The 15,862-nt window shown below is 40.9% G+C and overlaps 3 protein-coding genes across 6 annotated transcripts in view; 1 reads left to right on the forward strand and 2 right to left on the reverse strand.

Moving 5' to 3' along the window:
* Positions 1–2,444, reverse strand: part of LOC110984633 (intermembrane lipid transfer protein VPS13A-like) — a 95,006-nt gene extending 92,562 nt beyond the window's left edge. For 2 of the 4 annotated variants that reach the window (XM_087146223.1, XM_087146220.1), the window contains exon 1: positions 2,316–2,444. The gene's annotated coding sequence lies outside the window, so the exon portion shown is untranslated. Of the gene's footprint in view, positions 1–518; positions 675–2,315 lie in introns of all 4 variants that reach the window. The other 2 variants (XM_087146221.1, XM_087146222.1) reach the window with 2 other exon arrangements.
* A 223-nt stretch (positions 2,445–2,667) lies between these two features.
* Positions 2,668–5,629, forward strand: LOC110984653 (meiosis-specific protein MEI4-like). The gene is made up of 3 exons (XM_022245037.2): positions 2,668–3,095; positions 3,285–3,882; positions 4,362–5,629. Exons 1-3 carry the CDS (start codon positions 2,950–2,952, stop codon positions 4,749–4,751), a joined length of 1,134 nt encoding a protein of 377 aa, XP_022100729.2. The 5' UTR covers positions 2,668–2,949; the 3' UTR covers positions 4,752–5,629.
* Positions 5,630–6,977: 1,348 nt separating this feature from the next.
* LOC110984685 (uncharacterized) overlaps positions 6,978–15,862 on the reverse strand; it is a 48,459-nt gene continuing 39,574 nt past the window's right edge. Inside the window, exons 22-26 of the mRNA XM_087146867.1 lie at positions 14,678–14,749; positions 14,132–14,203; positions 13,006–13,844; positions 11,101–11,381; positions 6,978–8,988 (exon numbers count right to left, since the gene is read on the reverse strand). Of these exons, the coding sequence (XP_087002993.1) occupies positions 8,815–8,988; positions 11,101–11,381; positions 13,006–13,844; positions 14,132–14,203; positions 14,678–14,749 (1,438 nt within the window). The 3' untranslated portion in view covers positions 6,978–8,814. The remainder of the gene's footprint in view (positions 8,989–11,100; positions 11,382–13,005; positions 13,845–14,131; positions 14,204–14,677; positions 14,750–15,862) is intronic.

Here is a 15,862-nt window from a genome sequence, read left to right on the forward strand (position 1 = left end):
AATCGGTTGGACCAAGGTGTTGTCCAGACTCAGCTGATTTGCATATCAGTATCACGCCAGCCATGTGAGCAGTGAAGTCATAGTTTGCCTTGATTTTCCACTGCACACAAAAAACAAAGGTGGCAATGGATAGCTAGCCAACTAGTATGTAGACAAATAACAAGGCCCAACGTACATGTATACTCCTCCATCGTATACTGCACCCTGTCTCGATTCAGAGGATTAAAAATTTTTATCCAGGCTATCTGGGGGCATAACTAAACATCCGCTTGATTTTATGAGCTAAAATTGCACCAGTATGTTCACTACTTAGAGGGTAAACTATCCCCTAGGTTGCTAATTGCAGAAAATTCACTTTCTCCTCATCTAGAGGATAAAATGTTGCCTTTTTGTTGCCGTTTTCCCACTCTGGATGAATTTTGGCCTGACTTGTACATTACACAGAGTCCTTTGTATTGTTAAGTAATGGTAGCCTGTACGAGCGCCTGTCTAGTTTGCACCCAGACTTCAGCACTTACAAATTTTGTTTAGACCTGCGAGAGTACCTGTCAATTCTGAGTAGCCTACTCATGGAAAACGACTGTTTTGTGTCACATTAATACGCAGTGCCCTTGGCTGGTTCCCAGTCCAGTCACACACTGCTTGCGGCAATCATTGGTAGCACGGCTCACTCTCTGTGACACAACATGAAAGTGACAAAACAGCCTTCAGTTTTGTGCAAGTGGGGCATAATTGTCCAGAGTCGGAAAACAGCCAAAAAAAGGCAACAGTTTGTCCTACAAATGAGGAAAGGCGAGTTTTCTGCAATTAGCAACCTAGGGAATAGTTTACCCCATAACTAGTGAACATACTGGTGCATTTTCAGCTCATAAAATCAAGCGGATGTTTAGTTATGCCCCCAGATATCCCAAATAAAATTGGGGTTCATTACCTTTACTTAGCAACCTGTTCCTATTACAAGGGAACTAATTCTACTTTGTCGAAACAAAAACTAGTTGCTGGTGATGTCTTCTTTCACATGAGAAAGAGAAGAAAACAGGGCTTTTGGTTTTTGAGGGAAATTTTTGGGTAAAACGGCATCACACATGTACATGACCGGCCCGAAGAGCTGTGAACGAAAAATAAGTGAGTGTACATGTAGTTTGCTTCCTTGACCTGGACGGAGATTTGTTCTGACAAATCCAAATTACCCGAGTCGAGTAACCAGACAAAAAACAAAATGACGTGATTCGACTGAGTGATTGTCTTTTGCCAAACTTGGGTTAGAAATTTGAAGTTTTCTTGCATAATATTGTCAAAATTTACCTAAACTATCAGGATTGAGTAACGGTTCCTGAAGGTCAAAATGTTAGTTACATGTAGTTTAAGAATGTGGACTTTGTTTCCTTGTTATAGGAACAGGTTGCTAATGGTAAGGCACTGAACTGCACAGGTGCGATGACATAGCTGATCATCACAACGATTTATATATTTTAAAATAACCTAGATCGCCAAACGCTTGTGGCCGAGAGCTCAAGGTGGAAGGTTTGGAACCACTGGTATGTGAGTTCGAATCCGCGCTCGGACTATTTTATTTTTTTCGCCTAAATTTCATGTTTATACCATAATTGTTTTTTTATGTTTGTTTCTAATTGTATAGCCCTAAGCAGGAATCTTTTTTCTTTTCTCATCGGAGACTTTGAAAGATTTTCTTAAAGGGAAATATGCCCTAGGCCTAAAGTCCGAAATCTGCGCTTAAGTTGGCGCCCTTGCGCAGTTGCAGTGCCGTAACGATAGAAAAGGGGATATATGTTACGGCTGCCGTAACAACAGCCACTGCGTAAAAATTTTCAAAACTAATTTATGAGTCGGGACAGGGCCTAGAGACAGAGGAGTATATGTCTGGCCCTGTTTACGGGTCTAGCCAGTGTGGTGCAGCTAATAAATCATTAAATGACGAACACCTTGACCAAGGATACATCATTACATGTACTGATGTACCAGTAGCTAGCCTACATAGGCTCTAGTCTTGCACGGGTTGAAATGCCGGACAGTTTAAATGCTAATGGAGTAGCCGACATGGGGGCTGGCCTGAGTGGGTGACAAGCTGAGTGAATGTAGCCTGGGCCTGGTTGGACGTTGTCTTCATTTCAGCGTAACTTAGTACGGTCAGGGAGTTCACCTGGGCTAAATGTAGCCTAGGCACTAGGCGTTGGCCCCAACTGCAATTTTTGCAAATATACCACCTTTTCATCTGCAAAAATCGGCTAAAGCATAAACAGAATTCCACATTATCTTCTGAACCAATGTTATACTATTCTGGATAATTTACTTACGTTTCAGTAAAAAAACTCAACGACATATGCAGCCCAGAGACATTACAGTCAAGCTGTCAAAACGCTAGCGTCCTCGCTAAGGAAATTCTGTCAAAATAGGTACCGGGCTTAGATCATAACATTTGTCTACAGGGGGCGTTCCATCAACCGCGCTAAAATAAGTGATGAACTTCTCAAAATTGTGAACCGCCGGGGCTGGAATTCAAGCAATCGATTTTTAAAAAATTGAAATCATAACGTATAGTGTTGCATCAATTTTTTTCACAAAAGTTTTGCTTTTCTTTGAAATTAACTGTCACAGTAAAATTACCATCAAGATAAAATGTAGACGCCCACAGAAAGCAACAAACACGTCCACTAGCACTACGGATCGCTAGAGGGCGTTCTTTTTTGGCCCGTATGCGGTATTTTTTATTTTAGTTGTATCAGTTTATATATATAATATAGATCTGTCAAACTAAGGTTTTTCTAACCTATGTGATTTACATATTGCTAGGGTAAATTTACCTTTATGTCGATTTACCTCTTTGATAACAAATGAGTGGGACGATTTGTTCAGACTCTTTATTTGCACACTTAATTCAAGTTCAGCACCGAGCGCAAACATTACATTTTGATCTGTATTTTGACCAAAATGTCCACCCGTCTACCATCTAACGACGATCTTAGTGTAGCCTCCATCAACAGGCTGAAGTTAGCAGCAGCTACCGCCATCATTCGCTGCAAGCCAGCAGAAATGACTGCTAAGGAGTTTGCACAGAGCCTGGGACAAACTTTAAGGTAAAGAGAACTCACATGTGGGAGACATGATTGTTAAAAAGCAATTGACTACTGGTCAAACTATAGTTTGCTCCCAAACTTGCCCCCTGTTGAACTTATTGAGTCGATGGAGTCAATAATTACAGGTATTCTAGATGTTCTTGGTATTCTGTTGGTGTAATCTTGTTCAAATGTATTTGAATTTTTAAGGAAAAAGCAGGCAGACTGGAAAGATCGTGCCGAGAAGCTTGAGGCAGAGTTACTAAGGACAAGACAGGAGCTAACTGTAGCTCATCTGCGAGTGATGAGCTCAGACCATGAGCAAGAGGAATATCTTGAATGGGATGTTGAAGAGTTAGACTCCATGCAAGGCAACCCCAGGACAGAACCATCTGCTGTTGGCCCTGAACTAACCTACCCGACACCCCCTTCATCCATTCCGATGGAGCACCCACCTTGCAGCAACCTTGAGAATTTGCTTCAATCAAACACTCAGTTTCTGCACAGTATGATGAGAATCAGATCACTGTCTGATACGATGGAGCATGCTGGATCCCTACCTGTGGATACACAGCACATAATAAAGGACTCTTCTCTAAGAGCCATGGAGTGCCTCATCCATTATATATCTAGACATTTGCGTGATGCAAGTTTACCGTGGAAACTGATGAATGATGCGGTGAGTGGTGTTGCAAGGGTGCTGGAGTGTTGCACAGTGGAGAGGATCCATCAGGAGATTGTCAGAGGAACTCTGGGACTTGCCGAAGAGTTACTTCAGTTGGTGTTACAAAACCAACATCTTGATGATGTGAGTACTAAGCAACTACATGGGGGGGGGGAATTGTTCATTCATCGGAATCATGGCTAAATCTATTGTACATTTACACGTATACAGGGCTGGATAGTAGACATATTCAGCACTGTGCCTAGAACTTGCAAAGGAATTTGAGCCCTATAAACTTTGTGGGCCAACGAAAATGCCAGAGATGAATCATAAAATGCAAACGCAAGCATTCGCAAACGCAAAAATAGTTGCAGCATTTATTTTTCTCTGAATTTGAAACTACATAGCTTATACTCCAGCTCAACATCAACATGAAATGCTTGCTCAACCACAAACAAGCACTGTGACATTGATGCTTGTCCTAAGAATGACGGTCGTGTGGAATCCCACCGGTACATGTGTATTAGCTTTAAATGTTCAATACACCAATGACATTTATTTATGTCTTTATTTATTGTTAGAGACCCTTAATTATAAAAATAATCCTTATTTTTTTTTATCAGCATCTCACTCAGCGTCAACTCTGCTGCCTCCTTGTGTCTTTGGCAACTCCAGCAAACCTTGCGCCCCTTATCCTCCAAAGAGTTCTTAATCACATCCAAGCTGTTGCTTCTATGCTCCGTCAGTCACTCAGGAGCACCGGTTTTAATCCCACCCTGTATGAGAATAGTTTCTACCTACTCGCAATAATGGAAGATATTCTGCTGTCTTTAAGGACTGTACCATCTGTGCACAACAGAGGAGACAAGATGCAGAGGGCATCGTCAGAAATGATGGACATACTAGAAGGGTGTTTGTTGCATATTTCTGATGATTTCCCTCTGTTCTGTCAACAGATATGGCGGATAGTTAGTATTCTTGAGTGGATTAGACCAAGCAAGATTGAAGGATAGGTTTTCAAAACAAGACTTCAAAGTCCTACATGTACTTGGCCTTAGTCCTGATCTAATATGATGGTACATGTATATGACAGTAATGAAGTAGTGCTTGGAAGTTGTAATAGTTGAAGAATTTAGGGATTATCTCTATCAAATACAGATGAATATTTGGTAAGGCTGAGTTGGGTCAGGTAGAGTTGGGTTGGGCTGGTTTGGTTTTTGCGTCTTTTAGGAACACTTAGGTGACACTGAATTTCAATCAGTTTATGGCTAATTTCATGGAACTTATAAGGTGCATTTGAATGCTGAGCTAAGGCAGGTTATGCCCAAATGTATAGCCCTGTGTGTTGCCTGTGGTTGGTTTGCGATCGAATTTGTTAACATATTAAAAGCAAGCTTTCTACTGTTCAGCCCGATGAAATCGGGACTTGATGATCTTATTTCACCTTGCATATGTTTGCAAGTTCACTCTGTATACATTGAAAGCGACACTTTAGTCCTATTGTGACGATTGTCAAGCATATTTGCAGTAAACAAAGGGAGCCTAAGCCTGCATTACCTGGCTTATACAGAAAAATAAATGGAGGTCAAAGACGAACATTTGTCAATTCTCAGAGCCAAATTCATGTAAAGCCAATGATTCTAGTAAATTCGTTTGTATCAGATTTCTTTGTACCATATGACGGTTATTCCTACATTTCCTGTGACGGTACAAGAAAAACGTCTCTCGAAGTAGACAGTTTATCATTTCATTTGTCCAGTCATTGTAAAAAAAGGCCAAAGTTGAGATGGCATTCAATTTAAAAGCAACTTTCCAAACGTGTGTATTGTGTCAGTAATTTTATATTGCCGCTTTAATATAATGGAAATAAATCATCTAATTATGAAATGTATACCTAATTGTTCCTTGGATTCGTAGAAATCTCCACGAGTAAACGAAACCTACTGAGGTAAGTTTTCCGCCTTCACAAAATAGTCTTCAACTCGCCATAGCTCGCCTTAGCCCAATAAATTCCGAGCAACTGTTGAACTCCGAGCCTGACTGATATTCCTTTTTATGAGAATAAGTCATTTGCAAACAAGCAGTGCACAGCAAACCACGAATCAAAATATTCATTCCGTCAATCGCATTTTGGACCGCAAGTTTGAAAAAAAATCGTTGTACATGTATATCTTGGAAATATGAAAGGGCTGCGGAGCACTGTGATCAAAATATTGACCAAAATGCATACGGTCAGTGCTCTTAATTTATCTTTTTGCCGCGCTTTCGGTAACTGGGTACCTTCGTCGGGGCAAGCAGGTTTGGTTCCGATGACTTGAGCCAGGGCTTTAGTGCTCCTTGAACACTGACTGTATATTTTGGTCAATATCGTTATATTTTTCCTTGGGTTTAAACCCAAACGCGGTCGTATGACTAGCGTTAAAATGTCATTCAAGAGAATGTGTAAATAAAATGTTACCACACTCAGATGCCACTAGAACTGAAGAACAGTGCAAAGTCTTTTTCAAATGCAAATTAACGGTGCAAGGAATGACTATGGGAAATTATGACCTTAAAGCCCCGGCTTAATTTTACCCGATTTCCTGCGAGTTCTTTGTCAAATCAGCACACCGTCTAGAGTGCGCTTTGTACTCAATCATGCATGTACATGTACATTGATTGAATACGTCAAAATTTTCCACACTAATATTTTGTCCACTTTTGATTAGCATTTACTGACAGATCGAGGGGGGTTATAACCGGGCTAGAATAATCAAGTCGTCAAAACGTAGTCATTGTAGTCTTCGCTCGTGCCCATTACCCATTGGAGGGCGTATACCCCCCCCCCAATTATTTTGAAGGAAGCACGCAAAACCTTGTGCGTACGTCTCTGTAGTAATCAACTCATTTAACTGCGCGTACACTGCTTTATTTGCCCGAAAGACAAGCCCCCATTTGGGATTCTTAGATGGCTAAGCCAATCACAAGTCATCTGATCGTTTTTTATCAGCCCTTCACCCGGGCCTTTCTTTTCCTCATATTCCATCTAGACCCCCTCCCCCACTAGCGCGACTGTACTTGACATGACTTGTGATTGACCAGAGCTAAATCCCTGCTGTTGCATTTTTGCCCGCCTCACTCGATCAAATCTGAGCCTGCCGGTAACATTTTAAGAAAACTGACGAGTAAGCAATCAATCACAGAACAAACGTACACCCTTTACAAACGGAGACGGAATCATGGTGATAATATATCATTTCTGTTATCCACCTGCTCTTTAATTCTAGAATAATCTATTTCTGATCAACACTCTAATGACTTTTGTTATTCACAATGAATTATTTATAATTCTCTCACTGCATTTATACGCATATGAACATTTATACACATAGTTAATTGTTATTAACATTTTTAAAAATATTTTATCCAGTACATATCCCATTCTGCTTGGAAAACATATTTTATGAGCCCTTCTTTCTTTTGCAACAAAGTGTTTCAATTAACCTTCACATGGCAATAAGATAGTTAAGATTTTTAACACAATGCCATTGTTTGGACCAAACGAAGGTGCTGTAATTTTATACACTTGTTGATTAGCTATATAGATATCTCATAAATAACAAGCAATCGCGTTTAAACTTCTTCAAAGACAGAAATTCTGGCGTTGCTTGGCTTGAGGATGGCAGGGAACTGACAAACAGTTATTCACCCTCGGCAAAAACCAAATTTAATTTATCAAAAGAGAAATTTGGACCAATTAAAATGTAAGACAAATCCATGTGTACCGGTAATGGAGAGACAAGCTGTTTAGAAAGTTGTCCGTTCAACTGCAACATATACCTTGCAAGTTAGTTTTTCCTTATTGAAAGCAATCAGCGCTTGCAAAGTCTGGATAAATATTGTGGCCATTGTTATTTTTAGCATGGAAAATGTCAATAAATTTATAAAACTGGGATTCTAGGCAATGTACTACGCTTTGTACCAATGCAAAGGAGTATTAAGTTAAACACATTGCAGTTTTACCGATGATATAATTATTATTCTTGGACATTACAAATTAAAAATAGGATTTAGAATTATCATGAATGCTACAGTCGATGTTTTTTTCGAATACAAAGGCTGGTAGGTGTTCAGGCCAATCATTCGCTTACCATCCTGTATCCCAGGATTATTCGATATTTGGTTTCCAGAGTAAAACCTCTGTGAATAATTAGAGCCCAGGAAGAAGTATTTCGCGGATAAAGCTTTTTATTCTGAAATACACTAAAACATTTGCAACAAAAAAGAAAGCTCTTGGGGTGTAATACTCGAAGCAGCCTACAGCCTCAGATGTGCCACTAGTTTGATGGCAGTTCTACTTAATTTTGGACAACTTCAGTCGGCACTCCAAACCCCTGATATTGTTATTGACCCAGGTCCACAAGTCGGGTTCCTATTATGCATCCCCTTTAAATGAATAGGTCTGTCGCGTGACAGCACTCCCCCATCTTATTTTTACACATAACGTTGACGACTTTTCTAATCAGCATACATTTTTTCGATACAAAACATGATTTGAACGTTATTTTTGTTCAAAGAGTCACAAATGATCACAAAATACATTTACAGGCTTGCTTGCCAAAAAAAACATAAACAAATAAACAAAACAAAACATTAAATGAATACGTAACTGACAGTGCACTATGCAAGCAGTTAATACTTGCTAATGGTTACACAAAGTAAAGATTTTAATGTTTATATAGTTGCACTAACTTTGGCTTCTCACATCTTTCAACTGGTGAAAATTTGCCAACCAACGCATAAAGTGATTATCTTTCTTATACCAGTTGCCTAACGACCTATTCACGTGTATTTGCAAATCGTATGATCTTTGAACAGAAATTAAAATTGACACTTTGTCCGACTTGACCTTTCTACTTTAGGAGCACAGCATGCTAACAGTTGACTTCCGTTTCATCATTGGCACTGCTTTTAACAATTCTTCTTTTACAAAAAAATCTTGTGGAATTCATATGTGGGTTAATTTTGCCTAGGACACGCTTGAGTCAAACTCCAGCTCGTTTATCACACGGTGGAATACTTTAAAAATGCAAGCCATCACTCCATGTCATCGTTGACGCCAGACGGTGCGCAATCTGGATCTGATGTTGGTAGCTCATGGTAGTCGGCAGTCGCCGCCCGGTGCTTCTTAATCTTCAAGGAGGTTGTTTGGGCTGCGCTGCAGGTGACTGATTCGTCGGTAGAATCCAACGAGCTCAGATTCTTTAGCTTCTGTTTGGGTCAAGTTAAAGTGGGTATAAAGTGGCAACCTGACTGTTTCGCTGACCAACAGAAAATCTGTTTTAATCTTTCAAACACAAATATTCTACGTAAAGGTGCCTAGAATTATTCCGCTCCATATTAAGCTCTTTAAAACAGTCTGTCGACGATGAGACGTCTGCGTTATTGGTTCGTAGTGACACGACAGCGCCTGGTTATACTTTGTTTGCGTAGACGACTTTGAAAACAGCTAATGTACTCCACATTTCCATCTCAAACATTTCACGCAAAGCTCGAAATGGCGATCAGTTGCTGCCAAACGTATCGGTTTTGCCGGTTAAACAAAGACTTGTTTATTTCATACATTTTCGATGGCAAGGTACTCCAATTTCGTTTCAACATTGCGTTGGGTTTAATTGTGAAATTGAATTTTGAATGTACTACGGATTTATTTCGTAGTGTAATAATATTTAAGCATAGAGCATTCTGCTTTCTTGTACTTTGGGGGATTTTTTCTCGTGAAGCCGTAAATGAAAAAGCACATTCGTCTCTTATCCATTCGTTTGGTGCCTTGGTCTGGCATTTTTTTCATTGGAATGATAAAAGTAATGTGAATTTCAGCATGGCATAAATGCAAGTGGTAGCTTTGTAGCTTTATTTTTTCGACAAGAAAACCACGTGTTCATTCAGAAAAAGACAACTGGGCGAATATTCTTAACTGCCGTGTAAACTTTATTGTTAAAAACGTGAGCTTTTTGCGGGAACATTAAAACTAACACTTCGATCTTCTGAAATATTCTTTGTTCTTTCGACGAACATGGCAATCAGTGAACGCGAGACACTGAAATTATCTCCCTCCTCTAGTCTTTCCCGTGGATACACTGCACATGTTGGAAAACAGATAATTAATGCAAATTCTATATCGAATGTTTAAACCCAAGGAAAACTTGGAGAGAAATTGAAGTACCTTTACATTCAACATGATATGTGGTCAACTAGCAAAAGAATATCTGTAATCCTCAAACTCTTTTCTAGCGCAACTGGTTGGGCTGAAGCAGCTATAATAATACGTACCTCTTCACAGACAGTGCCTGCAGTGGCATGGCGTGCACGGTGTAGCGGTGCGTGACAAGATCACAGTTACGGTGGGGGTAGTGCGTGTCGGGTGTGATTTGTGAAAAGGAAAGGTGCAAACAGGCGATCAGACAAACGTGTTGTACTTTTAACTTTCAAACGTAGGCACATAACAGCCTCCGCTATTTATAAAAAATTCTTTGCCGAGATATATCGTTCTCAGCATATAGCTATGGCTTTTAGTATCAAGGTCTGGCTGAGTCTTTTCACAAAATAAAAACTACATTATGAGATTTTTGTCATCAGACTATTTTGGAGTTACACAAAAAAAGGGAAATACGAAAGGGTAAGTGATTGGGAAGGGCTGTGAAGACAATACCTGAGCGTGTACATCAGAAAGACAATAGGCCTATAAGTGTCGGAAAAGATATTTCAATTGATCGAAATAATGGAAACGTAGTACAGTTTACAGACATATTATAAAATGCAGACGCTGGAACGGACAATTGGCTTTGTTGGTATGGATGAAGTGCGTGCACTGAGGAATATATAGCTCCTCCTCCCTACATTTAATATCTGCCACGCCCAAAACAGCTCCCACACATCACAAAGTCTTGTAACAGTGTCTTCACTAACCAACAATAGTACCTCATGTAGGCCTACCACTAAAAGACAGAGAAACACGGAAAGCATACGGGAGGTGCATTACAGCTCCTGCAAAGGAGCATTTTTTTAAAGAGAGAAAGGTGACTTTTGGACTATTTCATTTTCCGTCCCTCCAAAAGCGTAAAAAAAGCCCAACATTTAGTCCCATCCTCCGTATGGCCCAAAAAGGTTAAAGGTTGCTACCCACCTCCACAACCCCGAATAGTTGGTTCTGGACCCACCTGGGGGATCCGAACCAACGCTTAAGCTGTGCTTACATGGAGAGGATTAAATTTTGAGCGAACGAGTTTTATTGAGGGTCCCTTCCTGACCAACACTTAAAATCCAGTTACATCGGTAGCCGTCTTAATCTTAGCCTTAGCTGCTTTGTAAAACACCACTCACCTTTTGCGAGTTAAATCGCCCGTTCAGCGACCCACCGCGAGACTTGTTTGAGATAATAGACAGCCTGGTACCCGAGTTCTTGGACATGGTGGAGGTCTCGTCAACTGAGACTCCAGTGATGTAGCCTTTCTTCCGCTTCGCCTTGACGATGCCGAGAGGTGCCAAGATCTTCTGCCTGAAGAGTACAGTTGTCATGGTGTAGAGGATGGGATTGAGGGCGCTATTGATTGGGAGCACAAAGATGGCAAACCAAGCGTAGACGCTCTGCGAAACGCTGACACCTACAAAATACAAGAAGTTGACAGGAGACTTCACTGTACGTTATGTGCAGCACCATGTTCACTAACATGCCAAGCAGAGTTGAACTCAAAGTCACTGCAAGACGATCAGAATCATAAATTTCATTCGAGTCAACCGAAGCCACAATAAACGCAACGTCCGGAGGTAGAGAAATGTGTCCCCCTAACCTTTCAAGAGATGAGCCAATTGATCTGTCTCCATGTTTCGGAAGTAAAACATGAAAATGTGTATTTGCAATCATTTCAATCTTTCCATTGACTAAAATGGAGAAAAAGGGCGAAAAACTTTGATTGCACCTTTTTGATGTAATAAGAATACATAAACAGAGAAATATAAATTGAGCACCGCCCCAAATATAGTATCCACGCAACTCCTTTCGAATTTCCATGCCCAGCCATTTTTACATCGCCAGGACAAATTTACAGTTCTCTTGCGAAAAAAGCATTCCTGGGTCATCGTTAATAGAGCCTGAAAGTTGACCCCGGATGACGCGCTTCCGGGACCCTTGGATAGGAAAAATAACGTGAGAAGATTTAAGAATTTGTAACATTTTTTAGTTCAGCTCTTCTTAAAAATCCAACTTGGAAAAAGGGCTTTGAAGAGTATTTGCTAGCATATCAAGTTATAGAAACTGAAAAATTACCTGACCTAAAAGAAAAATATCCTGTCAAAAATTGACACATCACTTCCGAAAATCTAAAATACATGAAGAACAGTGCAATGCGCCAGTCTCGTACGCAGACGAATATTTCCGGTTTGAAATTTATGGTAGTCTGTGGGTAAAGCCAAAATAAAACAGATAAAAAAATTTGCACATCTTGATAATTTATAAGATAATGAACATAAAGAAATATTCTACTTTTACGAAAGATTCTAATATTTAATCTAACCTTTGCTGACAACAACTGCGTGATGTAAACTCAACGGAATCTGGAACCCATCGACTGCAGGTAGGTAAAATCCTTGCAAGGTTGTACAATCTCGTTTTCAAGAAAGCACGGCAAACATGCAACGAGGAGGCCTGTGTACCGTATCGCTGGGCTTGAAAGGTCGTTAATAAAATTCGTTTTTTACCCATCTCCAGGTGAATTCTCCAAAACATTACTTGAGGAAGACAAAGGTAAAATTCCAACATGAGTGCCTCATGGGGTGGTTTCATCAAGGAATTATTTTTCCAAAAAATATCGAACGTGATAAGACGGCCCAATGTAAAATCCCCATAGGCAGACCACGCGCTCGGGTTCCGGAAGCTCGCTGCGTGACCTTTTACTTTCAGGCTCTATTCACACGGTTATTCGCGCCTTGGCAAATGACTGCCTTGTGATAGACTCGATTTCAACCATTGCTTTCGAAAGAATCACTGCCATTGCCGAGTGGGCTTTTGGGTTTAAAACTGGAATTTCAGAGTCACGGCCGGAATACGACGTTTTCATTAATGGGAGGGTTTAAGCGGTCAAATAATTCTGATATTTCTCATAACTGGCAATATAAATACATGTATATGTAGTAAAAATTCATATAAAATGCTTTCCTTTTTTTTAACTCAGCGCGGAATCAAGGATTCGTTTCATCTAGTAATTAAAAGTACAATGATGGAAAGATTACCTCCAAGTGCTACAAACTTAACAATTATGATAGGCATCCAGCAGACGAAGTCCGTAGCAACGATCAGCGTAAACCGCTTCACCAGCGCCCAGTCCTGATTCTTCTTAGTCGATCTCATGGCAAGGTTGGACCGCCGAATGGTCATGAACATCATAAGATAGGCGTACGAGATGAATGTGAAGGCTACGAGGTTGAACACGACGAAAATGACGAGGGAGAACTCCCATCCATCCGCGAAGGGCTGGTCGATTTGTAGGGGAAGACAAACGCCATTCCCCCCGTAATAAAATTCCCCGAAGTACGCTGTGTGTAACAGGGGAATGGTTGCCAAGGCAATGCCGAGTAACCAAAGAAACACCATAAGCAGACGAGCATGGACCAGACTTCGATTCTTAAACCGGAACGGATGGACAATGCTTAAGAAGCGATCCAACGTGATTACAGTTAGAGTCATGATGGAAACTTCGCTGGAGAGGAGACTAAGGAAGCCGCTCAACTTACACACCGAACTGTTCCTCCAAGTTAGATCGTGGAGGATGTAGGATCCCCTAAAGATGACATCATGAATTCCGATGATAAGAAGGTAGAGCCCCATGAGGAGGTCAGCCACGGCCAGATTCATAATGAAAAACGAATGTGTCTTTTTGTCCTCGTTTACAAAGCAGCGTGCAAGGAGTACGAATGCGTTGCCGAGGGACGCCAGGAGGGCAACGAACCAGACAGCGAAGCGAAGAAGAATGTTACCCAGAAGGTTCTCAGCCGTAGAGATACCGTCACTCTTGGGCATGCAAAGGCGGACATGTGGAGCATAACCGCACAAGGAGAAGTGATCGAAGTAGCTGAAGGAGGAGACAAGAAGATTAAAGATTCGTAAAATCTGTGGAATGGAGAGACCATGATAATCATTCCAAATATGATAACTTTGAAACATACAATCCTTTATAGTGTCTTTGCATTGGGCTTAACAATTGAGTTGCTTGTACCCCCATATAGTGACTTCATAGGCCTACATGTGGTTATCATCGATCGACTTTTAACTTGGAAAATGTGCAATGGCCCTATGTAACTCCGAGAAAGACTAAAGACCTTGGTGGTAACAACCGTGTATACACACGCAAATACTTACATTGCCTTCAAGCTGATTAACTGGTCAAATATGCCTACTGGCAAAGATGTAAAAGGATTTTTGGTCAATTTGCTGCAATGAAACAAAGAAAAGGAAACATTGGAACGAACACCACCAAGGCCAAAGCGACTGGTGCGAATAAGTGTTTCTTAAAAACCTCCTTTTGATTTGAGAGGAGACATTATCGGTTTCCCGTTATAAATGATCAAGGGCTGAAAGAGAAAGAATGTGATTTTTACTTTACACTGTTAGTTTGGCGGTGTTTTGCAACCAATCATAGTTCTGGAGTTTAGAAAATACAGTCTCACACAGCTTTGTTGGGTCGAAGTTCAGACAATTTTCTGAGAGAAGTTACCAGAACTAGTATGCTCTGCCGAAGGAAATGTTTTGCGCCGTTCACCACTTTGCGGTCATTTCTCACATCAGTTATGCCTCCCCCACAAGTGTAGCCCACACACTGGAGTGAAAACTGGATCATCGCGATAATACCTGCTTGTGTTTTTTTTTTCATAAAGAATAATGACATCTTTACAGGATGACCCTTACAGTGTTTGGAGGTTGTTCATACCAGCAAATGCATCTTGCTCCAAATGCCGTATGCTGTTATTACTTAGAGACCTGGTTCAAGACAGAAATAAAATATAATGCATTACAAATTGATTTCCTAGTCTGAAATGGCCTGAGGGAGGGAAGTGGGCATGTGGTTCCGGTTCTAGAGAGAAGTGATGCAAAAAAAAGAGGAGACTGAGATGTCACTTCAGGGCACAGCGTTAGTACTTCAAGTGTCGACTGCTATTTCACCAGGATGAGCGGGCGTTAAGGTTAGGAGGTTGGCTCGTGAGGAGTTGGCTTGTGAGGTGAATGCCTCGGGGTTTGAGCGGGGCAGGTTGCCCCATGCTGCCATCATTCACGCTGCTGACATCCGTGCCTACAACCCTCCATTCTCGTACAGAGAAATCACATGCCCATAAAGGCGAACCATTCTTAGAGCTGCCCAAGCAGAATCCAGGTTTGTTTCCACATAATGGCACAGACAAAAAGGAACGCCGTACAAATCCCTATGTGTGTTCTTTTCATCTCAAAGAAAGTGAACGTTTTACTTCTTTTACTTCACTGTCATCATTGCAGCACTTAGGAAATGATACATTCTAGAGTCTATTTGTGATCTGAACCACTATAATGCAATTAATTGGTTAATCAATCACCACGAGACGACACTAGGCCCTATATTGCAATAATATCTCTCAACTTGGTTTAACTAATTAAAATTGCAACGATGAGAGACAATCGAGAGTCAGAAGTCATTAATACATCTTGATGCGTTTAAAGGTTTCTCTGGCACTTGGGATAAACACACAATGAGTTTTGCAAGCCATTCAAAGTTCATTTTTTAGACACATTACCGTTTGGGCCATTAACTCCAACAACAATTTGGAATTTAACAATGCCTTGAAATATTGAAGTATTTGATGGGGTTACACCCTAAAAACACCTGGGCCAGATCAGACTGACCCGGAATCTGGGCCCATGGGGCCTGACCCCTTTCTGGGTCAAATTATGACCCCCCCCTTTTGGGTCATATTTGACCCTGTCTGGGTCAAATATGAGCTAAAACAGCTCATAATTTTACCCGGAAAAGGATCAGGCCCCATGGGACCCCTGAGCTTCCGGTCAGTCTGACCCGGGTGTTTTTAGAGTGTAGTGTACGAACAACAGAGTTGACAAGTATAG

The sequence above is a fragment of the Acanthaster planci genome, linkage group LG15, assembly GCF_054643075.1.
Source record: "Acanthaster planci isolate LZ-2023a linkage group LG15, COTS_SCS, whole genome shotgun sequence".
Lineage (NCBI taxonomy): Eukaryota > Metazoa > Echinodermata > Asteroidea > Valvatida > Acanthasteridae > Acanthaster > Acanthaster planci.

What these genes read in the sequence shown, in the direction of transcription:
- LOC110984653 (XM_022245037.2), top strand. Translation starts at nt 2,950, where the DNA reads ATGTCCACCCGTCTACCATCTAACGACGATCTTAGTGTAGCCTCCATC. An exon ending in AGCCTGGGACAAACTTTAAG is followed by an intron (nt 3,096 to 3,284) that starts GTAAAGAGAACT and finishes TGAATTTTTAAG; the next exon opens with GAAAAAGCAGGCAGACTGGA. An exon ending in AAAACCAACATCTTGATGAT is followed by an intron (nt 3,883 to 4,361) that starts GTGAGTACTAAG and finishes TTTTTTTATCAG; the next exon opens with CATCTCACTCAGCGTCAACT.